The sequence below is a fragment of the Opisthorchis viverrini genome (genome assembly GCF_000715545.1).
Source record: "Opisthorchis viverrini unplaced genomic scaffold opera_v5_241, whole genome shotgun sequence".
NCBI classification, from domain to species: domain Eukaryota; kingdom Metazoa; phylum Platyhelminthes; class Trematoda; order Opisthorchiida; family Opisthorchiidae; genus Opisthorchis; species Opisthorchis viverrini.
The window spans coordinates 69,254-96,409 of record NW_008751893.1 but is presented as its reverse complement, the minus strand read 5'-3'; the positions used below and the strand labels follow the sequence as shown (position 1 = coordinate 96,409).

The following is a 27,156-nucleotide window of genomic DNA, read 5'->3' as shown; positions in this document are numbered from 1 at the left end:
TTTACTAGAACTGTCGATGGTACGCCTTCGAATGGGACGCTTCCCTCGTTTTGTGTAACATTCTCCTGTAGCCCTTCCACATCTGTCACTCGCATCTACTTTTTGTGTTGATGACCATGCTCTTCAAAAATAAACGACAAAAGTGGTGTTTTTCATCTTGTAGATCAGGTTTCGCGAAGTAACACCTAGAAAGTTCTTAAACTCCCATCCCAGATCATATTTTGTTTGCGCGTCTAAGTCACTTAGCGTTTTGGATATCCTCTTCATTGCGTATGTAGTGGTCTCGTACATACTGGGGCGCAGGAATACGCCGAACTGAATCTAGGGGCTCGTCGAATAACCGCTTCATGCACGAAATCCACACTTATTATGTCCACTCGAACACTATCAAGCAGACTTCTTTGAAAGCCGTCTTTACTCATGGTCGCACTTAATAAAACCGGCGTGGAACCCGTCAGTGTCACTTTGTGTAAATTTGTGTTCAAAGCCACTTACCTGGATGAGGATCCAGGGTGCATTAAGCTCTAGAGGCTGGTACCTGTGTTGCTCGCGCAGTTTGTGCCGTTCTCATCTCGAGGCTTTTTTATAACCAGCTTCACTTAACTGGATTACGCAGATGACGTCGTTCTCGTTTCCAAGGTACGGGTGTTCTCTTTGCAAGGTGGCTGCTAATTGATGTCAGTGGTGTTTTTGTTGTCAATTTCTATCATGATTGTCTGGATGTGTAAAGATACCATCATCTTGAAATTACTTTGCAAGGTGCTGCTAATTGATGTCAGTGGTGTTTTTGTTGTCAATTTCTATCATGATTGTCTGGATGTGTAAAGATACCATCATCTTGAAATTACTGTAGTGGACTGGCACAGTGTCCCTTCTCCGTCCACTCATCTTCTTTCCTAGTAAATCACGGTTGTGTGGCAACGAAACATCAGTGCTCAATCCTGTGGTTGTGTTGTCAATAATGCTGAGCTTCGTCGCACCACTAATGCGCTCTTTAAGATGTCTCAAGTACGTCTTTAGAATAGATGTGACATACTACTCTAGCAGTTGCTGAAGACTTAATTACGCATGTATTCCCGTTTTTTGAGTAAGCACCTTGACTCGTGCGTACGCCATTCGTGATGAAGATCATGTTGATGGATATGGACGCGAAATTTTAAATGCTTGCTGATTCTATGTCTTTATAGCTCGTTAATCGTTTCATGCCAAAGCCTATGTGATAGTTTGTGTAACTCGTTATTACGTTGAAAAGCATGCTTAGTGTGTAGTTTATCAGTGAGTCCTATTCCTACCAACAGGTTTCACACGGCGCGGATGTCGATTACTGGACACAATTCGCTGGAACTCCAGTTCAGGTCACCCTGTTGCATCGGGCTATCGATTGCAGACTCGAAAGCGCCACGGAATTTTTAATCAAAAAGTGAGGTTACAGAATCCCCAGAAGTTGTTTTTCTACTTCCACTGGTTGACATTTTCGGTGAATGGTTTCAGCCCCTCCTCCCCACGAAGTTTTTCACGTTAGGGTTTTCCGAATAATCGCCTATTACAACAGAGCTTTTGGTATAATGGTGGCAATATAGTCACTTGTTCCAACTTAAAGATATTGGATTGGTTCGCTGGATACATTGTATTGCACTCCCAGCTTCATGAACTACTACTTGGTGTGAAATATGAGTTACATGCGATGGTTTGAAGTGCCACTTTTTATTGATCCAAGTGGGCTGTTTTCCACGGTTGGTTCCAAGAACAAGCAAACGGTCTGTTTCCACGCCATCATTCTATTTCCTATGACGGGTTAGGCTTGTAACTACTAAAGTAATAGATGATGCGCAAGAAACGCTTTCTAAAGATCGGTATCAGCCACAGCCTCATGGTTTCAGGCAAATGGTACTCTTTGGACCTGGTGCAGCTATGGCTATAGTCGGAAGCACTCATTACGCAACAGTCACCGCTCTGTCCTATACTTATCCTTCTATAAAGGGTGCTCTTTTTGACCCGCCATTGCATGCACCAAGCATTCAGCACCTTTAAGAGGTGTAATGTTCCACACAGGGTATTTCTACAGCATGCTCATAAGTTTTCACTGCTTCATGCAGACATCCAATAGCTTAGCCTGCCTAAAAGTGGTGCAAACCTTCCCAGTCGCGTGCGAGGCCTTGTACTTGAAAACAATACACCTTTGATTTTCTTCACCATTGCTCGAATATAAAAAATATCCGACAGCATCTGCTTTACGGTCCGATTAAGATGATCATCTTCATCGTTAGTTGGATCTGAGAGCCAGACACAATTCAGTCACTCTTTCTGTCACATGCTTAGGGGGACAAAACTATGTGGTGTGGTATTATGACGACCGCAGTTAGCATCACATGCGGTATACGGGTGACAAAGGTACCAAACACGATCCACTAAATCCATGGTCGTCTGTGCGTGCACTGCCGGCTGCCACATTTTCGGAAGATGTTTTCACCAATTACCAAACCGTTCGATTGCTGTAACGAAACATTACCTCGAATGCTACTTTAAAGTCAACTAGTTGTCTGGTTTAACCGGATACTATACAGTTAATGACTGTATTTCTGGCCTCGGTTAAGATGTTGCGGACCAGCAATTTCCTCAGTCACCTTTGAAGGCATGAATGAAGGTGTGCGAACGACTCCATGACTTTATCGATCCATTCATATCGAGTAACATTTGTGTAGTACCATTCTGTTTCATTATCATTCACGCCCGACTCAGTCGTTGTTTTTTTTTTCAAATCAGTGTGTTGGTTTCTTTCTTACCCTCCCTGTACCGTGTTTCTGATTTCATTTTCAGTGGTTGTGATGTAAATGCCACCCCTCGATATCCACAAATGTTCAAAACCCATACAGGTAACCTAGGTTTTTTGGACGCTCTACAGCCTCTCAAAGCTTGGCATCCTTTGCACATGGCTTCCGCTTTCACGCCCGCTCAGTCGTTGTTTTTTTTTTCAAATCAGTGTGTTGGTTTCTTTCTTACCCTCCCTGTACCGTGTTTCTGATTTCATTTTCAGTGGTTGTGATGTAAATGCCACCCCTCGATATCCACAAATGTTCAAAACCCATACAGGTAACCTAGGTTTTTTGGACGCTCTACAGCCTCTCAAAGCTTGGCATCCTTTGCACATGGCTTCCGCTAACGGATTGCTCGAAACGGTCCGATGTTTGTTACGATGTGGGCGTGCTGATGTAAATCGACAGGTGCGTGGATATTTTTTGTGGTGTTTCGTAATTTCGTGTTATAAGCATCCCTTGGGTTTCATGAACCGGTGATAAAAACCGTAGTTCTTTTAAGTACTGTTATAGCACTACTCAGTGTACCATATGAACGTATCGAGCACTATTCTTGCTGGTCACATCCTTCTACTATGAATACGCCCTCAGTTTTTCAACATAGTTCCTAAAACAACCGTTATATGCCCGTGCGACTCCATTGTGCACCTCACGTTGGATACAATTTTTTTTCAGTTAGCGTTAGTTCTCTTCAGTTGATTTCCTCAGCCACAACTTTCATGCCATGGCTAGCAGTTGAATAGGGAAAAACTTTGGAGATGGCGGCGTAACGAATTCATTAAAATCGGTCAACCCGGACGATTTTTCAGGAAAAAGTAAGCGGACGCGTTGACTGCTAGGCTTCTGGGACCAACTATCGACAAGGAAACTCATTGATTTCATATTTTTGTATTATGAACCTACTTCTTTAAGGGTGCTGGTTCCTCTTAGCCCATCATTGAAGTAATGGTAGTCTATGTACAACGCACCCTACAGATGATGCTGCAGCTATGGTGAGTCAGAACGAAATGATGCGTTGTATCATCTAATTTTCTAGAGCCCTACAGATGATGCGTTGTATCATCTAATTTTCTAGATGGAATTCAATTAGCTGAAAGCACTTGGTGCTTGTTTCGGTTGTCAGCCGTCCTGCTTCCGCCCCAGAACATTAATCGACTGCATCATGGAGCCCAAGATTGTGTTCAACTTTTTCCTGTTAGCTGCTTAATCACGTGTTTAGAGACCGTTTTTATTCGAATTGGTGAGTTTGGAAGCGGTTCTCTTGAGTAATCAACACCGTTTGGTGTACCCAAGCCACTTCCAGGTTCGAGCTATTACTCAACTGGAGGTCCGGTTCCGAAAAGGACCGGAACCTTGGGAATTTTCCCTCGAGTCCTTCTAGGATATATATGAACCTCACGAATAGAACAGATAATCTAATGACGATATTCTGCTGAAAATATCGAGTTGAACAAGTCATGTTGCACGTTTCTCCAAGTTGGATTAACCTCGAATAAGTCTTTCCACGTAATTTGCGGCAACCGTACTCCTTGCCGAAATCCGATTCTGTACCTGACAGTGGTTGGCAACGTATATCTTCGCAATCCTTTCATTGCTCTGCACTGCTTCATTGACTCCGTCTTGGCAAACAGCTCAATGGAGAATCCGTCCGAAAATTCGCCTTTCTCCGTCTATGCTCTGACCGATTTCATGTTCGTTCCGCTTTTTTTAGTTAAAGAAATGAGGCCCAGGTCAGGGGTAAAACGCTAAATCACTCGTATTGTTTTTTTCCTATATTCTACTGGACTACTACCAAATTCCGTCGATATGTTGGACTCGCCTTGCAAAAAACGTTCCTTCCAGTTTTCCTTTGGTATGGATATATAATAAGTGGTGTATTAATGTGAAATTCTGTTAGACTAAATGCTTTTTTTCTTTGAGGTGTTGTCTACGTTGAGGTTTTCCACTTATCTCACCTGCTTGATTGCGTCACAACACTTGTCTATTCTTTCTTCGACAGGACATCGACGGAAACACAGCTGTACACTTAGCTGTTTGTGCTGGCCACAACCGAATTGTTGAGATTCTTCTACAGTGTCCGGTGTTGGACTGTGGCGTGAAAAACTCCCTAGGCCATACAGCGTTTCATGTAGCCATGGAATGTCGCAACGTTAAAGCTGCTCAGTCCCTACTTTCACGGGATTCAACTTTGGCATTGCAGGTACGTTTGTGGCACCAATGAACATGACGAATGATTAGGTTTGTTCTGTGAAATCCCGCTTATTCGCGCCGATGTGTTTTGGGCGTTTTCGGAACAATGGATGCAGTGAAATTTGGTGTTGCCAAATGGGTAGCCAGGCTCTTTTTTGCGTGGGACGAAAATAGATACAATATGTGTATAACCGTGTCCACCATTTTTCGAGGGTTATTTTGCGTGTAATCAATGTCGAAATGAATGTTCAGTCTAACGTTCTGGACATGAATGCAGGAGGCAATATTGCTGGACCATCGTCAACGTCATGTTCGTACCTGTTCATGTGACCTAGGCAACCGTATTTGAATTATACAGTGTCTCTCCTGTAGTCGAGTTATTCGTGCTAACTTGATCCCGGTTACCAGTTTCACTAGACGCGTACCTAAGAAGGCGGTGTATGTTTTACATCGTGTCCATTCACATTTGGTTTATTTGAACCTGTATTGTATCGAAACGTTATATGGTGCTACATATAGGATTTGCATCGTTCCCATTAAGTTACTGATATGAATCAGCTTACCTTATTCAATCCAGTTCTGTAGTGCGCGACAGTTTGTGTCCTTTGAATCAGTTATTGGGGCATTCCAAAAGGCTTTTTAAGCAATCAAGCCAGCCATATTTCCTTGGTGACCCTGGCGGGAGCACGCACTTCGCTTGTCGGAGCGCCATTGCTATGTAGCACTTCAACAATCGTCCTTGTGTTCAAGAACGTTGGGTGAACGATTTGAATACTCACAAGACATGGGCGCCGTGGCTGTGCTTTCGAAGGTATTCTAAATCTTCGAAGGTTGGTTGAATGCAGGGAGAACCAGATGCGTGAAGACGAAGCGGATTCTTCGCCAGATTCTGGAACAGTGACAACAACAGCGGCAACCAACACTAGTGCCATTTCACCAGTTGAAGGCTGTCTGTGACTGTATCGGTCGTCGGGCTAGGCTAGTGTCTGTGGAGCCAACGTATCCCTTATGAATTATTGGCCCCTCTTAAAACGCCATACGCCGACTCGAGTACCTTTCGGTCCTTTGTACGATCTCATCTACGTGTCGCCAGATAAGACTGTTATGTTTCCTTTTTTCATGGATATGGTCATGGAAGGCTTACTCCCTATCTCTAGTGCCTGTGGGTTCGAATTCTCCCAGAGTTTTCGCTCACAGAGTTTACGGACGACATACGTCTCCCCATATATGACGTCATGGTAATGCACGTGATAGTAAGTCGAAATTCCTAAATAATTCTTCCTAACGGTGTGCAGTGCACTTAATATCTGATGAATTCTGAGTGCTACTGCAGGGCTGGTTAGGATTAAACCAGAACGTCATCACTACGGATGAACCAAAGTGAGTAGAAAACAAATCTACCTGACTTGGGAAAGCTGTATAAGTATCGGTGTTCCAACTGAGGACGATGTTCCCATTCGCATTTTGAAGGCAATAGCGGCTTTTGTCAACCTGCATAGATGTTGTACTGATTTATTTGCCAACTTATGCAGTACGCTGCATATTATTGTATGGGCCAGAAACCTGGACACTCCCCGCAAAGGATGTTTGACCATCGGTGTCTTCGGAGTATTTCTCGAGGCTGATTGGAGCATTGGTTATCAAACCAATAATTCTAATGTTAGTCGAAATGTCTTTGGGGGAAACCAATTACCCACAATAGATGAACTAATCACACAGGTTGCGCTACCTGGCCTCCGTGTCGACCATCGAACTATTCCTATGGACCTCGCGCCCCCTAGACAATTCTATACGCGGCTTGTGCTAGTCGCATGTGCCACCAACGTTTAAATTAAAGTACACTGGGATAGAATTCAGACAACACAATAAAGTACATGTCATGTGCAAAATAAACTTCCGATAGCATTGTAAACAAACGGGTAATCCGCAACCCAAATCAGAGGCTTTCGTTGAGAATTCACCTAAGGCTTCTGTGAGCGTGGTCAATGGTACTTCCCCTAGGGAAAGCAATGGCTGTCGAGTACCATTTATACGCGTAAACATACTTATCAATAGACGGAATATGAGTGAATATGGTAACCAATTTCTACGTTCTGGGTGGTAACCATTGTGCAATCAATTTTGGTAGACTGTATGCGACTCGTACATCGTTCTTTTTATTCTCCATATTGTTTGTCAACTCGTTTCACTCCATCTACTTTCAACGTAGAGTAATCCCTGAGCGCTCGGATGTCGTTTGTACCATATCGTGTGCTACTCCTTGTACTAGGCTTCTGTGTCATACTAGGAGTACCACCTAGTTCTGTTGGACTGTGTCCGCAAAGAACACTGATATTTAATGATAACAAAACTTCGGTTTTCTGCGGTCTCTGGATCACACAGTTATCAGAGGGTTGAACGCATCTACCGTACGTTTCCGTATGATGTTTTGGTGTTTTGCTTTCCGTTAGTCCTAGTGGGCATTCTCCTATTTCATTCTTTGCAGACCGATAACCTGGGGAGAAATTTCCTTCACATCGCTCTACAAAATGTGGATCGCGCTGCTGTGTTTTTCCTTATTCAAACTGGGATGAATCTGAATCAGTGCGTAAACGATTCCACGCAATACACACCTTTGCACTTAGCTATAATAGCTGGGGTGCCAGAGGACGTCTTTCGCAGTCTAGTACGTGAGTCTGTTTTGTCAGATTTATAGATTGTCTGCATTTCAGTACTTTGTTATGTCTTAGACAGTGTTTTTTTTTAATTGTAATTGACCGTTGCGGTAGTTTCTCATCAGTTGGGTCGCGAAGGTATAACGTAATTTTTGCTCACCTTTTATCATTTGTGGTCACTTCTCATAGTTCAATGGCATTATGAGCTGTTTTGAGTGGTGAGTGTTTTGCCGAGCAACCCAATAGCTAGATCGTCGTCCTAGAATGTAACCGGCTGTCAATGTGGATGTTGCGTCCGGTTTCTGAAAGATTCCTCCATACACTACCCTGTACTCTGATGAAGCACCTGTAGATGTGTAGGTCATGTGACTGCGGCTATCACTCTGGTTCTCCCGCTAGACTTGGTTACTTTTGTTCATTGGACTTGACTTGTGCTGACTATCGTATGATTGCGTTAGCGTCACCTGCTAATCAGCATTCGGTACACTCTGTTTATCGATTTCACCAACAGCCAAACATCCGCACCAGGAATCCCAAAATTGTTATCAGTGCTTTGCTTAGCTGTCATGAGGCTTTATTACTCCCGTTTCTTTTGAGAGTGATCTGACCGACGCTTTTTAATGTTGTGCTGAAATAGCATATTGCTTCATGTTGTTAGAAGTTATTCGCTAACGTGTCCTATGGTGCAGGCGAAGTTGTCCTCCTTGGACTCGTGGAAACAGTTGTGGATTTGGTGTCATCAATGATCCACTCCGCATTGATTGTCCTATTGAGCCTGTCAATCTAGCTACACTTCGTCCTATTTATAAAAGCTGTTATTCAATGGTCCTTTTTTCTATAGTTTTGCTTGATATTATTAAGATGCATGTGGGATTTTCGATCTTCATTTACGCATAGTCTATGTCCTCTTTCTTGCGTGTTCTTTAGCTACTAGCTGGGGCATCGATCAGTTCACGAACTCCACAGAAGCATACTCCATTACACTTATGCATACTACACAATCGCCCCGAGTTGCTCAATTGCCTGATTGAAAACGGTGCCGAGGTCAACGAACAGGATTCAGAAATGAACACACGTGAGTGTTTTTGCTAAGTCATGATGATTCTAGCGAATGTTTACATGTTTTCATTTTCAACGAGTTCGACCTACTGTTTTCTGACATCTTATTTTATTACTATTGTACTTACTTTTCGGTATTTTTTCTGGCTCTCTGGGAGTACCTGTTTCAAAGCCTCTTATCGAAAAATTACCCTTTTTACAGTTGGATTCTTCAATCTCTAGAGGACTCAGATTCGATCGTCCATTTCAGGCTTTTCTGCCCTGTACTTTGAGAAAAGAGATTTAAAGCCCCATTTTCTCCGTTCGGTTGGTTGGGATCTGACGGACATGAATTTCACTAATTTCTTACGGGCTAAACTTGGTATAAGTTTTATTCGTGTCAATTTTTCCAATTAAAATGATGGGTACGCTGATCTCATCCACAGCACATGTATACTACAGTCATGTCCAACTGATCTATCGACTCAGTATTCCTTCATTTTTATCAAAGTCATTTGAAATTTTTATTTTTCCTGCTACTGTTTATTCTCGAGTAGCGTGAGTGATACTCCCATCTTAGAAAAACCTTTTCTTGCTACGTAATTTCTACGGCAATTGCAAACGAATGTGTTTCGGTTTCATTGTTCGATGAGCTGGATTTGGCTGTCCTGTTTTTACCAATTACTACTGTGAATTTGTGTTGTAACCAGCGTTCATCGGGGTATTATCAGTTCATGACTACAGGTTGTTTTTATGCACTCAGAAATATCGGGCCATGAATTCCAAGTCACTTCATTTCAAAGTCACGGAGAATCTGTTCACTATTATTTGAAGTTCTATTATCATTCTTACTGACATTCTATTTATCCTGTATTTTCGGTGCGATTGACTGCAAGCAAATGCACTGGATTAAATAGTATTCCCGTTATACCGGTATCTCCTGTAGCAGCACAATCACCCACCAGCGCCTTCAGGCCTTAACTAATATGCTGCTATCTCAACCTCGTGCTAGGTCGTCTAGACCGTGCTACCCCTCGTTCCTCGGTGTTCGAAACGTGAACCATCATCCTTGGGCTTCACATACCGGTCGAGTCTGCTGGAGAATCAATGTTACATCATGCTCGCTGTGCAGAAACTCGGTTCTTATGCTTCCTAGTAGAAAAACCTGGTGGATTTGTGGACGGTCAGACGAACGTTTGCAGCTGTTAATCGGTGAAGGGAACAGGAGTACCTGGCTGTGTTACAAGTTATGGGGTAACAGTGTGGCACTCCCACGTAACCATATATTACTTGTCGCTGAGAATGACCACGTAACCTATGGACCACTTTCACTGGCTAAAATGGGAGTTCCTAACTCCCAAAGCCACCTAATTCCGGTCGTTTGCGTCCATCTAGACATGTAAGCTCATAATATTTTAGGAACGGTGTTTGCTTACTTACCAAAAGACGATAGTACGAACGGTGTGATTTCTCGGCTGCATTGATTGCGCATTGAAATGGAAGGAAGTGGCTAGGGTCATGGTGGGTTCCTTTGATGGCTACGATTTCAAAACAGTAGTATTAGGTTAGATCGAGAAGAAAATAGGATAGGCAAACCCTAGAGCCGTCCCTTGGTTGTAACCAGCTTACCGCCTACTCTGATTCACTTCGATTCTGTTTCCTCCTGTATTTCCTAGTTGGATGTGTATCCTATCTTCCCAGTACACGAATTTTATTACTTGGTTTTAGATATAGCTTGCTTCTGAGTGGAATTCGTTATACCGCCCCATCGGTCCATAACGGTAGGTGCCGTGCTAATAGTTTCGGACCAAAAATCGTCGTAGAACGTGTGATGTTAAGTATTGGAATACAATCTCACTCTTCGGTAGACCTATTGGTACCGAATCCGTTTTGCAGCGATGATTTCCAACTGGGTTTCAGGGGTTCTCTAATTCGTGTGAATACAGCTGAATTCACCTTTTTAATTGTCATGACCATGATGGTTGCTGGCGTTCTGTGACTATACACCGCTCGGATGCTCAGAATGGTTCTTTCCATGACTGGGGGAAACATGCAAAGCGACTTATTAGTTTAGGTGGAGTAAACAAACATCAATCGATTTTTAGGTACTTTTTTATTCTTGTTTCGGTAGTAAATATGAAGAGGACTTTGAGCGAATCCATAGGAAGTTTATTCCTGTGTACGATACACGTCACCATTAGTTTGAAGTGTAGAGTCTTGTATATTTTTAATGGATGTGGATTCCGGCACCTGAGATGATCCATCATAAGCAACGAATTCTGTACGCGTTTCGGTGTGCAGGTTTCAAATAATTTTCCCTGGATTCTTCCACCGAATACGCTTTTTGTTTTTGGTAGCCATCTGATATACCTTTTTGATCAGTTTATCCAATCATCTTTTCCGCTTTATAGCCCTTCATTTGGCTGTCAGGAACGCCAATATTCCATGTTTGACGATACTTTTGGCACAGCCTCAGACCGATTGTTGCATAATGAATATCCGGTAAGTTATCGGCCACTTTTCGATCGCAACATTACTCCTTTAGTTTAAGTGCACGAGACTTGTTGCACTATGTCTGCAGTTCAAGGCAATTTACAACTTAAACTGTACGTAGTATACATATGTTTGAGATCACTTTTTTCGTTTATCTCTCCGATGATCAGTGATATTTTTAATTTATCCACCTTGTGTTTGCCTTTTTTTGAAATTCCACACCCTCAGCTTTTATCGACTTAATTGAGACCCAGCGCCTAATTTTCCAAATTGACACGCACTGGAAATATCGAACATCGTAGGACCAGATGACACTGGCGAGCACGATAAACGGAAATTTGAAGTCTTGTGAAAGGCCTCGTAGTTTGTTTTCCTGAATACTTAAAAAATTGTCTGAGATGTATCAGTTCGCCGCCGAAAACTCGTCGAAGAAAGATGAGAAGCTTTTACGCTTCTTTACGTTTTCCGTTTGTTACCGACATGCAATGTCTCGAATTATTGCTGCTGAAGTTTCCTGTAGCAGTATAGTGTCATGCACGATAACCTTGAGCTTTTCGTGCATGCTCACATACAATTAAATTGCCCAGTTTCGCCGCACATCTAAATGGCTTTTTGAGCATCTCAGTCCACGAAATCGATCGCCGCGTAAATATGCTGTTTCGTTCTTGAAGCCGCAAAAGAGATTGCCTTTATGCTTGCATTTCCTGGCCGGCAGTAGGGAAATGGCCCTGAGGTCGAGTGACTTGAAATCTTTCAAACGTTTTCCAGCCGTTCACCTGGAAGATATTTCCGGTTCACTCGACCTCACTCGACCTTGTATCGATAGAAGCCGCCACTCAGTGTTTAACTTGTTTCAGGACGATTATTGGCTATCTGCGTTGGCGTCGATGCATGCATGTCCTACACTGAATTGTTGCAATCGGGCTAGCCTAACACGGTTGCAGTGGGAACAGCACGTGTCGTTTGCAGCCCATCGACTAGGTTTGATCCGTCTAGGCGATTATGATGTGCGTTTCGTTCTACCCACTTGACGTATTTTGTAAGTTCCCGCTACAGTCACTTCATCGTAGTCCACACGTGGGAACACTGCAGTTGCTGTCCTGATCCCACAATGCCCCCTCCTGAAAGCCCTAGCAACTCCACTAAAAAAAGTGAACCAAGTAGTGTCATAACGTAACATAGGGTGAATCCCGCAGCTACAAGGTTTACGTAGAGGTGGGTGGGATCTCTGAACTCAAAACAGTAGCAAAAAGGTTTTACAGTGGTTGTCGCATCCGCAAAGCGGACCGTTTTTTGGGTTACGAGTGTCATAACATAGGGTGAATCCCGCAGCTACAAGGTTTACGTAGAGGTGGGTGGGATCTCTGAACTCAAAACAGTAGCAAAAAGGTTTTACAGTGGTTGTCGCATCCGCAAAGCGGACCGTTTTTTGGGTTACGTTGTAGCCTCAGTTTATGCATACGTAGTTCGGCTAATGGTCAGTAGAAGGTATTCGGAAGTACTCATTTAAACGCAGCGTTTTGTAAAGGTTATTCCAGCGCTCTTTGCTACTCAGTTACACGGGATCTTACACCTAATCAACGTTTCTACCGGAATTCGGATGGTCTACTGAGGTCCGGTTTGCAAAGGTCAGCGAGTTTGGCAATCTTGAATTTACAGCAACCCTATAAGTAGTGTTGTGCCATAAAACAATACTTTCATATCTCTGATACCGTACCAACTGAAATCTCAGGTGATCCTTATGCCCCAAGTCCTGTTGACGAATATTATGAACTCGAGGTTCAGCCGGGATTTTGTTGAGCCTTCGTGTAACACCAACTTAATTTGCTAATCAGTGTGTACAATTTGATGTTCAAATAAAAATAAAAGTTGAAGGAAACTCACGGAATACGAGGTGTTTTTGGCAGCGATGCATGGTGTGTTATGTCTAAGAATTTCTTTCGGTTTTCGAGGTTTCCTCTCGGTAACCTGTCCCTACTACAATCTATCCCAGAGGTCAACTCCCGATCCACCTCCTTGCGGAACAAAATTCTGCCACAGCTGTTGAAATTCTTCAACATCTTTTCGAAGTTTGTGTAACCCCGCAAATCAACTCCAAGGATGCGGCTGGGAATACTCGTGAGTGAAGTTGTCTGTGTTTTTGATATTACCATCTCAAGCTTACTCATTCACGTATTCCCATTACTTACTCTATCTGGTACGATTCATTTGAATCTCCCGCCAACCATTTTGTATTGCTTTAGCTCTACTTTTGGCCTATCGTTCCGGGAATGTGCCATTGTGTATTGCGTTAGTTCATGCCGGTGCATCCCTTGGGTTAACCAATGCTGATGGTCACTCGATGTTCAGTCTCAGTCGCCTGCGGAAGCGATCGGCATCTCCAGATCGGATACTGATGCAAATCCTAGGTATGTTACGTAGGACCGGCCTATTCCAAGTTAATTTATGTTCGATACTCTCTGTCCTTATCTATCTTTATTTACTTATACTGTCTTTTGTGGTGGGTAGCACAGGGAGTTATCCACCGATAGGCTGGCTGTCTGGAGAGATTTATCAGCTCCACTAAAACCTCCCACACTGGGTTTGAAAGCCTAGGCGTGGACCTACGCAACTGTCTCAGCTGAGTTTGAATTCTGTGTCTTAGTAAAACAGGAATATGTTCTTCTAATAGAAATTGGCGAATGATGCGGATTAGGAACAATTGTTGCTGGTGTCCATTGTTATACCATCATGTGTAGACCAAATGATTGCTTGTGTGTATGACGGTATCTGTACGCTAGGCGGCGGATCTTATTCCCTCCGGTTAAATAGACGCGTGCACATTTGGCTCCCTGCAATTCATCTATGACTTTTCGGCTGTTCCTCGGCATCCAGTGCTTTGCCTCCGGCTAATTCGCATCGGCTTTCAGCCATTCATATTGGATTGATAATTATTTTTCACTCACTTCATAGGCGCAGAGGTTTATTCCTGACATCGGGATCTGTTTTTTTTCATGGGGCTGCGTGGAAATTTTGCTCAGGGTGGATACGATCACTGAGTCATTTGAATCGGCCTCTGGTGCTCGGTTTTTTAAGATTCCATAGTTCCCATATATGTCTGACGCCGGAAAAGAAGACGGTTGGGAAACATGAACCTTACTTGTTCCATACTTACTTGTTCCTTACTTGTTCCATGAAAGGCAGCTGGTTTGCAACAGCTTATCAATTTTATCAAAGGCTCAAATCAATCATCGACAGCGCATCATTGATGCTTCGCCGTGATCCTTCGCTGCGGGAGATTATAGGCCTCAACACTGCACATATTCATATCTCCTAATGTGCACGTCAATCATTTGCCGGACGGAAACACCTCAGTGACTCATTTTAACAACGCGTCCGGCTTTTGGGTCACTTCTAGGTCGTCTGGTTTGCCCATGCACACCCAATATGTAGATATCAGGTTTCAGACGGCTTTTGTTTATCCCAAGGCCGTGCTCACACCACACCACAGTCCAGTCATCTCGTGCACGAGCCTTTGGGAAACCGACTTGCTGTGGTTCTGTCCCTTTAACCTAGGACATTTGTTTCCTGCAGTCGCCAACATATGGCAGTTTCCTTCTATTCACTAGACTCTCTGATGCAAGAACCTCTTTGGGAAGATGGACCGAGTTGTGTTGAATGCCAAGCGAAATTTGGATTGACCTACCGGAAGCACCATTGGTAAGATATTTCATTCCAAGATTTGTTTTTACTGTTTTATTCTTTTCATACGCTTTTGAAAGCCACGACAATTGTTTTGGATGGAATTCCGGGACAAGCTGTTTCATTCTGTCTCTTCCATCGGATAGCGCATCCTGGAATCAGCTGGGCCACGATAAGTTTCTCCGAAAACCTCATTCCTACTAGATGGTTATTGGCAGATGCACTACCGTGAATACAGTAATAAAATGGTAAAGAGCGCGGGTTTTGTCAGATTCTGTAAACCAGGTTGATTAAAGCCGATTTCAAACGAGATCCTACGTGATACACATTACGCCTACCCGGTTGTCACACCGAATCAGGACAGAGCTCACGAGATGGCAAAGCCCATGTGGCTTTCCTGAACGACGCGCACTACATCAGGGTCGAAGAGTGATTACCATGGCGATGAAGATGAAATGGCGGCTAACTTTTCAGGTAAAATTAGGATAGGTTACATAAAGGTTCGAAGCTGAAGCAACCAAATGCTCATCACGTTTTACACTATCGGAATAGAATAAATGATTCAACGCAGATGCAGTCATCTTTTTGTAAGGTTGTTTCGACAGTTGCTGTTTTTTGACACTGGACTGGTCCCGTTACAGCGAAACATACCAACTAGACTAATTGGTTCGAATAGGTTTACGATTTCAACGATTGAAAGAGCGTCCAGCCAACCGGTGGGGAAGAACTCTTGACAACGTGGGTCTCAGCACTGCCAACTTGCCAAACGAAAAATCAATGTTTAGCATGTCTGAGGATGCCTGTTTGGCCATTCTGGGATTAGATGTTCCGACCCCAAGTGTCGCTTTACTGATTACTTTTGACAGCCGATACTGGTGCTTAAGGACAGGCTACGTGGTTAAACATAATATAAACTGGTATAGCTACCTGTTTTGTGTGCTTGTAGCTACCTCTGAGTTGTAGTGTAGAGATGATGCGTCCTAGTGATTTGGAAAAGTGTTCCAGTCAATCCGAGAAGGAAGTCGCAACTTATTATGCCGGTTATTAGACGCCCGACTGTATGACCACTGACTGAGATCGGCCGTTTGCTAATAACCACGTTGTTGGATGACCGATCCTTTTTCCCCTTAGGTGGAAATTCAGAAAGTTACGTTTATGTAAGATGGAAGTTTTTTTCATAAAGGAAACTACTCACAAGGCTGCTGAAAACTCTTCGACAGCAACCTTGTGAGTAGTTTCCTTTATGAAAATATACTGCGATATCTCGAATATGGTGCCAACTGAATCATGAGGCGGCCTGTGTGTAGCACATTCAGTTGGAGGACATCATAAACGAGAGATTCAATTGAGTCTCCCGTGAAAACCAAATTGGTTTGTAAATTAGTGTATTTCTCGACAAAATGGAAATTGTTCGCAGGAAAATGTCAAACCAATAGACCATAAATGAATAAAGCAGCATGAGCCAGTTAGCGAAACGCGTGCAGTTGCTTCACTTACGTACGCGTGAGAGACTTCTAGACACCAACCACCCAAACAGCGGATAGGATGTGTTTTCGCTGATCAATGTCAACTGGTCGTCTAATACGGAAAACGATATAGGTTTGACTATTTCTCTCGCATGAATCACTGTTTACAGTTACAGTTTGTGGCCAAAGATACGTAAGATTGTGCTTTCCTCAGAAGTGGGGCACGAGCACTCAATCAATTGTGATGCGAAGAACGGAATGAGCATCCAGTGGGTATCACAGTGTTCTCCTGCAGCTTCTGCGAGCTGCTCCTTCCATCCAATATAATCGCTATGTGGCCTCACTGTTTCAGTAAGGCAGTCCACTACATTCTTCTCGTTCAAGACTGCCTGACTGAATCTGCACTTACTATTGAGGAATCAGATGTTCTTGAAATTCAGTAGGAATATTAGGCTGTGCTCAGTTATGGTCCCTTTTTGACATGATGCCTGCACCACCTTCGTAGGACACAATCGTTCACATTGGTCATCGACACAACCAACGACGCCTTATGGTAGAGAAAATCAGAACGACATTATTTTTCTTTTCTCTTTGCTGGGAAAGGGATTCCTTCTGCTGTCCACCTTTCCGGATGCTTACTAGTTCGCGCAACGGGCTAGTGGGAGACGAAGTCGCTCGTCTTTCACCTCACTCTCCCGGTCGCACCCAATCTGGTCATCGCATGTTAAGCATTTTCAGTTATTGTGTCTTTGTTCCATACATTAGTGCATTTAGGAATTCTATTCAGACACAGTTGAGCTGACATTTACGTGTAACATAGACACACACTTCTGGGCGCTGGTGAGCGCTGCTGTTGTTCATAACTGCATAAGAGTTTTAGATGATTATATTTTGGAATATACTCCATAGAATTCGTGATCATGGAAATTTTCTGCTTCCACTTGTCTATGCTCCTCGGTATCTGAGACATAGTCATGTGAATATGTTTATTTCAACTAGCCTCATTTGCTGCATCTGACGTTTTATCCTCCCGTGCCACACCATTGAGACTGTCTTCGAGTTCATTGCAAACTAGTACGCATGTAGCACAATTCCCCCCGAAAAGGTAGCGCCACCGAGACTAGAGCTGTGTGACCTACTGGAATGGGATTTTTATGGGGGCTGTTTGACGTGCGACACTTGTGGACACTACAGGAGGGTAACTTCTGCCCTCGAGGAGGGGATTTGGCGCGATTTACCAACAAATGTACAGTCTGTGTTCTCGCCATGCCTCTTCGAATGTGCTACTCTAGTTTTCGAGGTCCTGTCTGGAAGTCTTCAGAATGGACCTGGGGGTGCACCTTCTGTGTAGGTAAGGCCTGACAGCCTATTCAGCTCTGGCGCTTAATAGTTACACGTCACAAGAAGCTTAAGAACGGCGAAGTTGTCGATGTCCAAGTTTCTCCTCATAGTGAACTTGAATCAAGCGACTTGTAGTTCACATCTTGAGGTCAGTGCCAAAGATACAACATCCCAACTTTGACTTACATTGCACCCTCAGAAGACTTATATACCCGAGGTCGCTAAAATTGTGTTTCAATACGGTTCTGCCAGATCACAAACTTTGCGACGGTTATGTACCAATTAGCATACTCCCTTCTGTAAAGGGGTTTCTTTTTTCACGGCTCAACTGGTAATAAGGCATCCATAAGACCGTTTCCAAAATAATTGTTCTTTTCATTAGTCTTGGCACATGGATGATGCTTATGTTGCACCTGATATTTCCCATATCGTTGTTCGAGTGAACCACATTTGGATGATGGTTCTCTCCGTCGGTGTAACCACTTGATCTGTCTTTTTTCACCTCGGTAGTCAAAAGCAGGTTCCACTGAACATCTACGTTTAGGTTCGTACTCGTGACTGAAGCGTTTGCATTTAGTTACAACACCATATGATCGAGAACGGCGCGTCCATAGGACGTTTGATTTGAAGTCCAATTGCGCTCCTCCGCACGGAATAGCTCAGAGGTTAATGTGAAATATGCACGGTTCATTCCCAACCGGATTGCTTTGCTATATGCGTAAAGGGCGCTTTGAGTAATCACAAGTGCATCGTTTTAAAGCTGTTGTGTAATGCCTTAGACGGTCCATATTTTGCTTTCCATTGAGTCGTTTTTGTTTCGGTTGATTAGTGATGGGAAAATACCGATAATTGCATTTTTCATAACTCAACGTTTCGGTCACCGTAGAAGACCTTGAGAAGCAGAGCAGTCGGAATCACAAAAAACGGAAGAAACAAAAGTTTATTGATATCTATCGGTGTGCTATCAGCTTCGCGAGACTGCTCAGTCGGTCAAAATGTGGCAGTCACATCTGCGTGGGTTGAAGCTGAGGTCCGCTAATCACGCTCTTTGAGTATTTTTGAGCCCTTACCGTTGTTTGGATTGACATACGCTGGTTGTATATGAATGGCCAAGGCTTCTGCACAGCATCGTTCCGCCTACCCTTTGTGGCTTTTCATCTGAGCAATGGCCGAGCCTCTCTCAATCTTCTGGAACTGCGAGGAATCTTGACGCCAAAAACGTGCGTGTTTTTCAGGTTTCGCAGTGCGCAATCTCAGTTGTCTTATCTCTCCCAAACAATTAACGTTACCATCTCGAGAACAGGTTTTCTATACACGGATAGTTTGATCACTTTAGTGTCTGCTGATCTCAAACCCATTGATATCTGTCCACCTGTCCACTCTCTTTTGCTTCATGATTTCATCTACTTTGTCTCTCCTAAATAATTAACGTTTCAATCTCGGGAATAGGTTTTGTATACACGGTTAGTTTGATCACTTTGGTGTCTGCTGATCGCAAACCCATTGATATCTGTCCACTCTTGTTTCTCTTTTGCCTCATGATTTCATCTACTTTGCTCCTGACGGAGTTCGCTATGGTGATCGAACTTTACGTCGTGAAAAACCGCGAACGTTTTTCTCCTTTTCCACCTCTAATCAATCTAAATGACTGGCACATACAGCGCATAATCTGCCTGACTCGCAGATTTTTTATACCCAATCAATAGTCGTTTTTGGGCGTTGAATTTCTCCATATTTTCACCCATTTTTCAGTCGCCACTGTGGTCGCCTTCTTTGTGCGCAATGTTCCAACTTCGAGGTTCCGATTATCAAGTTCGGCATAAACAAACCGGTTCGCGTATGTGAAACATGCTTTGACTTTTTGAATAATCCCCTCGGTCTCTGATCGAATATGCCATTTATTGCCTCTCGTACTGACGATCTCCTTTACTTTGATTTCGGACTAGGGGGCCCTACTTTTTTTCCCGGCGTACTTTTGCGCTGAGTTACTGTTTTTATTTTTCCTATACTCTGTGATACATTTGAAAGTTTCAATGTGATGGCTCATACAATCTACCCTACTTGATTTCCTTCGTTGATTGAACCTTGTACATTCAAGAGTCACAATATACCAGTGCATCTTCATGGGATTATTCGAACAAGTTTTTCTTGAAGAGTTTTACATGGGGCTCTGTTTACCTCAGCTGTTACATCTGCTTCACGTTATCAGTATCCAAATTGTATTTCTCCCCCCATTCAATTGTTAGTTCGACCTCCAGATGACTCAAGCGCAAAATCACTAGCTAGAAACTCCGTGGTCCGAACCGATTCTGTACATCTCAGCCGATGGGCTCTGAAAACCTGGGCGTGGTTTGATCTGGTTATAAAATTCCAGGCTGTGAAGAACTCAGTTTTAATCACAGCACTACTGGTGTAATTCATCACTGGCCTTTATCTCATAACGAGACACATGCCAAAGTACGTGGTCGCTATTCGCAGTCAAAGAGGTTGGAATACACACAAGATTAGAGGGTATACGATGAAAGTTAGGGTACAGATATCGTGCAGTGTTGTTACACAACCTAGGTGTCGAATTCCGTACGCAGTTAAACCGGAAAATAAATCGAAGATCAAAGTGATAACGTATTGCCATAGGTTTAAACCGAAACCGGGTCGCTTGAACTGATATCGGTGTTGGCGTCAAATCAAAATTCCAAAGTGGGAGTATTGGTAATTGTTGCAAGAGTCCAGTAGTTTCAGGTTTCAAAGAAGAAAGAATAGAAGGGCGTAATGTACGCTTTAATCGTCCAATAAAGGTAGCGTGAATTACCAGTTCATGATATACAAAAGGTATGTAAAGAAGAAAGAAGGGCGTAATGTACGCTTTAATCGTCCAATAAAGGTAGCGTGAATTACCAGTTCATGATATACAAAAGGTATGTTTTGAATCATTTCTTACGCGTACTAGGGTCTCGCTTGATGTCGCTCGGAATTGATCGTTGGTGGCCTGTATGTGGTGAATGTGTACCAAGTCCAATCCCAGCGATATTTTCCCCCTAACCTGATCAATTTTGAAGGTGTTTATTGGACAATTGATTGTATACTTGTCACCGAGCTCCTGCTGTGTTAATGATTAGCTGGGGTTGGAGGGGACTAAATGATGTGTCCAACAGTAGGTAATTGGTCTCAGGAATTGAGAGCTATGGAATGGCGCATACGTGGGTCATGGGTCTTGTTCAGTATGAAAACAGATTGTGTTTAGGTTGAGAGATCCTGGATTGAGTCTATAACGGTAGTTCACTCGTAGTATCCATCCGGGGTGTAGCTGCCATGCCACCTAGAGGCAGCACGATGACCGGAGTATTAACAAGCTGTCTGAGCGTAGACACGGATAGTCGAAACGCCGATCAGTAAGTTCGCATCTTAACCACTGAGCAATGGAACGGGACAAAATGGAGTTCGTTGATGGTTAGTCACGTGTCCCAGTTGGAACATGTGGTGACAGTTCAGTAGAAATGGTAATGCATTTGCGTTTCCCGCCAAACACCGCCGCCTTGCAGTTAGGCTTTTGAGCCAAAGGCTTTGGTTGAGGACCCTAATCGTCCTCCTGTCTAGGTGTGGGCGCCCTGGCAGTATCCTAGCCTTTGTACAACCGTACGGCAGTGAAGCATCAGCGTTGAACACTGATGTCATGCTATCGATGATGATAATGACCAGAGCTTTTAAATTTGGGGGAAATCGTGGGTATGGTATGATGCAGTTTGTTAAGATAAACATGTGGGCGAGATGGCTGTGTTGAGATCGCCAATTTATTGAGCGAAAGGTCCGTGGTTTGGAACCGACTTCCGCCTCTTGACTGTCTAGGCTTAGGCATCCTGGCAGTATCCCAGCCCTCGTGACATGGCAACTATACACCGAGTGTTACAGCTGAAAGCTTATCTTTTTATTTATTATTTAAGGTGAACATTTCTAACACCCCTAACGGATAGGCTGCACTAGTATGGATAGTTGGACAATCGCTTTGGGCCAAGATTAGTTTTTTTAAATAATACCAGCAATTGGTAATCTGAGTCTTCATACTGATGTTTCGATATTCTCCACTTTAGCACCTGATTACGGCTCTGTGTGTACGAATGGAAGTATGAGAGGTTGGCGTTGACGATACCAAGTTTTGAAAGCTTCTGCTGGACGGAAGCGTCTGAAATCCAATCGATTGCTTTCTGTCGGTCTAGTTACACGAAAATTTTGGGTTCATCGTGGTCGTTTTTATGGGTGAATTGAATCAGGAAGTTAAGTTGATGAACGATATTTCAAGAAATTCATATTATGGTCGTTGGTTTGTTCCCTGAGCTGGGCAATTAGAGTGCAAACGTTTCATAGACCGAGGTGACATCATTAGTCCGTTGTTAAGGCGTGTAGTGGTGCGTAGCGATGGGTTGGTCGAGAGTTACAAGTTTCTTGGTTCGTTTAGTATGCACGTTTTATGTGTACGTTCGCGTGTTTGATGAATTCACTTGTCGCAGTATTTGTTCAAATAATACCAGCAATTGGTAATCTGGGTCTTCATACTGATATTTCGATATTCTCCACTTTAGCACCTGATTACGGCTCTGTGTGTACGAATGGAAGTATGAGAGGTTGGCGTTGACGATACCAAGTTTTGAAAGCTTCTGCTGGACGGAAGCGTCTGAAATCCAATCGATTGCTTTCTGTCGGTCTAGTTACACGAAAATTTTGGGTTCATCGTGGTCGTTTTTATGGGTGAAGTGAATCAGGAAGTTAAGTTGATGAAAGATATTTCAAGAAATACATATTATGGTCGTTGGTTTGTTCCCTGAGCTGGGCAATTAGAGTGCAAACGTTTCATAGACCGAGGTGACATCATTAGTCCGTTGTTAAGGCGTGTAGTGGTGCGTAGCGATGGGTTGGTCGAGAGTTACAAGTTTCTTGGTTCGTTTAGTATGCACGTTTTATGTGTACGTTCGCGTGTTTGATGAATTCAATTGTCGCAGTATTTGTTCGTCGCTGAAGTTTTCCTTAAAGATCAAAACATCAATGAGTGGTCACACTGGTCTGTCTATAGTTGATCAGATTTTTTGGTCAAAGCAAGTAGTTTCCTGTGGCAGAGTAACTGCTGAAGGTCACGAACTACACTGAATGCATTCAATTCAAAGAAAGTAGGGTAGTTGAGTCAAATTGATATTAAATATCAAGGGATGCCAACGAATACAGTTTTGTGTTTGCCGCGACTCAAAACGGGAACAAAACAGTCACCGCTATTCGCTTAGCGGTCCAGGCGTCTCACCCACACTTCCAAAGCCTTTGAGGCATCGTATTCCTGATCGCCTTCATGAAATCCAGGGTTGGGTGAATTGTATTTACCACCTCTGTCCCATTATCAAAATGCTTCACAAGTCCGCAAGACGAGGATGTCAGATCCACTGTGACTTCCGTATGTACTGCGCGATTAATTATTGACAAATACCGGACGTAAGTGACAAAAGAGAAAGTTGCTCGTAAGTCATAACAGTAGGTTCCCTTTAAAGCAAATTAACGGAAGCCCCTAGTAGCCGAATCATGTCGATCTGTCGCACTAATTCATGTGATGAGCTGAAATTTTTTCCATGTTCCTATATGTGGGGATCTTCCAAATTTTTCAGTGGAGTGGAATTGTCTTAATGCTGTCATTTTTTCTTGAACTTTCTGCATCTTGTTCATTTAACTGAAGATTGGTTTCTGCTCTGGTGGCCAGTGTCCAGTCCCATTGAACAGCCTGACTAACAGACAAGTATTTCAGAAAGTTTTAAAGCAATTAACGGAAGCCCCTAGTAGCCGAATCATGTCGATCTGTCGCACTAATTCATGTGATGAGCTGAAATTTTTTCCATGTTCCTATATGTGGGGATCTTCCAAATTTTTCAGTGGAGTGGAATTGTCTTAATGCTGTCATTTTTTCTTGAACTTTCTGCATCTTGTTCATTTAACTGAAGATTGGTTTCTGCTCTGGTGGCCAGTGTCCAGTCCCATTGAACAGCCTGACTAACAGACAAGTATTTCAGAAAGTTACGATGCGTGACATTTTAGACCCTCCGGTGGAACTAGCGTACACTAGGGCTACATTGCTATTTTATAGTTCGTAGTTGGTGTGCATTGCATACCACTGGTTCAGCATAGGCACTCATTCATATAAGTTCACTATCAATGCTAAACTCGTCCATGCTCTTGTTTTTCATAGCTCTGATAAGCCTATTATGCAGGCTTTACACACGGGTTTGTTCTTTCCAGCATTGCCTGATCGATTTGTCATGTTTGCGGTGGTAACGCAATGCCAGGAACGTGTGTGGTCACAGCGCAAACATAGTGAAATTTCATGCGGGCACTGAACCACCATCCATGCAATCTTGCGGTGTCCGTGCTTATTCATAAATGCTCGCCCGTCTAAATAACTCACATCGCATTTTGCGTGGGTGTCGTGAGCCGCATCTTTTTCGTCGCCATTTTGTGTGTCCTATATTGTTAGATGAAGCCATATGAGTGTGAGCAACTCTCATATGACTGGCAAACAAACTGTGACTGGCTTACTGATAGCAAAGGTGTGCTTACCTGAAACACCATCTATGTCTAGTTTATTATACTGAATCACAGTCAAACTAGTGGGTCTATTAAGCTACTTCGCCCACAGCAGGATTTTCATATCCAAGACATCTAGCTTAGTTTAACCCCCAGAGGCATGCATGAATGATATCGGCAACGAAAGTATGCAAGCTCTTTGTGTGACTCAGCTCTCAAGATTTTTTCATATGCCCTCTGTCTGGAGTAGGAAAGCCACGTGATTACAACTGACAATCTATCCTAGCGGCTTATTGCTACCGGTGAAATATCAAGGCATACTCCATAAACAACAGTTACAAGCGGGCGTTCAACACTCGCTCTGGGGGCAGTGGTGAGACGCGTGATGTTCAACGGTCATGGTTTTCTCTTTGCATGTGGATTCTGAATTGTGTGCCGTAGAGGCACTACAAATCCGTGCATCTAAACTGAGTATTAGGGACGTGAGTCTGTCGCCCGAATCGATCGGTTAGTCAGTGTGGATGCGGATGGCGTAAAGAAGGGTTACAGTCATGCTGATCTCGCAAGTAAGCTGTTCGGAGCTTGAGTGGTCAATGTTATTCACCGCCGAAGATGTCTACTAATGGCCCAATTCCAGAGCTTCAATTTTTCAGTATTGAACCAGTGGAATAATCACACTAGGAAAGGTGGAAGATTGTGCAAACGAAAGTGAAGGGAGAAAATCCATTAGGGCTGGGATGTGCTTCGTGTCGAAGATGCAGTTTCTCGCACACTTGCCAAATATACGTACTCCGTGCCGTCACGACTTAGCTGCTCGTTGACTTGTACCCTCTTGGGTGCCAACATCTACGATGCTACGATGTCGCGCTCATCCCACTTTCCCTAAATTCACATTTTCCGAGCTTTTTCAGTTTTGGTTGGGTGAATTATCTGCCACTTTCGAAGCGTTTACTGTGATTTTGTATCCGATCACGATTCCTGGCCAGAGTTTTGGCTTTGTGTACAACTGAAACCTTAGTGATGAGGTGTTTACAACCTGAGCAATCTACTATTCCGAAATGTTCATTAGTGTGCTAAGTTGTGAGGTGAGTCAGCGCAGAACTTTAACGGAACGGTTATGGCTACGAATTTGTAAACAATTCTTCTTAAGTTACAAGAAAACATGAGTCATCAACCGAAAAGCTATCATTTACTACATCTTTCAACAGGAACTTTTGCACACTTGTCTCATTAGGATTCTCCAATACAAGGCTTTTTTAGCTATGAATAATATGAATCTTCATTTTCTGAGTTGGTTTTTCGCACTCAACACTTTCTAATGACGTCTATATCTATAAGACTATTTGTTGACTGGGAATCACAAGCAAAAATGAAATGCATTCTCTCAGTATTGCCAGTGGATTTTGAAAGGGTACCATTGAAATTTTCAAACATTGTCTGCATCGGTGTAACAATGATAAGCTGAGATTGTGAGATGAGACACGGTAGTATAGACTTTCATAGGCACGCCAATATAGGGATAAAATTTGTCCGCACTGATACCCCCATGCATTTGCATGCAGGGAGCTACTCAATAAGTTTAAACGCGAGCTTTTGAATTATTGAACGTTTCAGTTTGACAGAGCCCACATTCTTTGGAATATGCTTGGTCACTGCGGTAAACAACTTTGGATAGACAAAGTCGGGCGAAATCTGTTGATGTTGCTACCAAAATAGCCTGAGCACGGTATGATTACTGACCAACTCTCAATGATCAGTGATCATCATGATGATTGGTTTGGCACTTAAAGAACGACACTTGGTGATGAACGATTTTCGGAATTCATCTGATCAAACGTAACGGTTTGATCTGATCTGAAGCTCAGACTCACTCCTGAATGGCATTCATCAGGTGGGCGTGGACGGATCGGACAAGTGTTCCTTTGCTTAAGAATTTCAGGGTCGAGTTCCCACGAACACACGTTCCTTGACCAGCTTGTTCAGCCTGTGAACCTAAATTAGGTGTGAAATTTGGTCTGAAACAACTATCTAAGTATTCAGACAGTCTTTCAATCGCTATACAATAGTATGTTTTATAACCAGATCCTGGCGGAGCACCTACTCATCACTTGGCTTGGATATCTACACAGGTGAGTTTCGCATTTATGTTCGTTGGACACAATCCGTACTCGCGGCTTAGAAGTTCTCGGTTTTGCCGCAACAATCGAAAAAGTAACGTCGATTATTCACCAGTGCTAGATGACTGTGTGAATCAATCAAGAAAACTTTTCAGTGACCTTATGAGTAGTGTGTTGTATAGTCAAGAATGTGTTCAAACCTGAAATCAAACCAAGTGAAATTCACCAATTGTGAAAACTGACAAGAGAATTTATGAGTAGGAAACTACTAACCATCGGGACGAAAGTGTTCGTATGACTTGGGTTTTTGGAAATTCTACCAGATATTTGCTAAAGCCGTTTGATCAAATCTGACCAATTCTTGCCCCTTATTGAGCCCTTTACCAGGATCGATGATTTTTGGGAAAAATATTCGTACCGGCAACAAGTGACTGGTCGAAAGTTGCCACCATGACATGATAGTCAGGCTTCAGTAGCACAGTACCTGCACCAGCTTGTTAGCCCAGACTCCGCTTCTCAGTGTTAGCCATGTGAGAAAAACTAAACAGGAGCAGCCAGCCAGAAAGGAGCGCCCGTGCTATATGTGACTTCATTGCTAGGCTTCGAGAAACCAAAGACCTACGGTTCTTTCTCATGGTCCAAGTGTATGAAAATGTTTCATTCACGTAACTAGCAAATCACACCTATATAAGCAGCCGAGATAACTTCCACCGAGTTGGAAAGGAGTCGAATGAACCTATGTCGGAAATCGCACATCGATTGCCTAAAATATGATCTTGGTCCTCGGACAAATATCTCATACGGCCGAAATACG

At 43.2% G+C, this 27,156-nt stretch overlaps 1 protein-coding gene across 1 annotated transcript in view; it reads left to right on the top strand.

Moving 5' to 3' along the window:
• The window catches only part of T265_14669 (hypothetical protein), a gene marked incomplete at both ends in the record, with an annotated part of 44,939 nt that extends 25,139 nt beyond the window's left edge, over nt 1–19,800 (top strand). Inside the window, 10 exons of the mRNA XM_009174696.1 lie at nt 2,818–2,873; nt 3,130–3,221; nt 4,813–5,013; nt 7,489–7,668; nt 8,585–8,732; nt 11,107–11,197; nt 13,182–13,306; nt 13,432–13,596; nt 14,797–14,887; nt 19,429–19,800. Of these exons, the coding sequence (XP_009172960.1) occupies nt 2,818–2,873; nt 3,130–3,221; nt 4,813–5,013; nt 7,489–7,668; nt 8,585–8,732; nt 11,107–11,197; nt 13,182–13,306; nt 13,432–13,596; nt 14,797–14,887; nt 19,429–19,561 (1,282 nt within the window). The remainder of the gene's footprint in view (nt 1–2,817; nt 2,874–3,129; nt 3,222–4,812; nt 5,014–7,488; nt 7,669–8,584; nt 8,733–11,106; nt 11,198–13,181; nt 13,307–13,431; nt 13,597–14,796; nt 14,888–19,428) is intronic.
• Nucleotides 19,801–27,156: the final 7,356 nt, after the last annotated feature.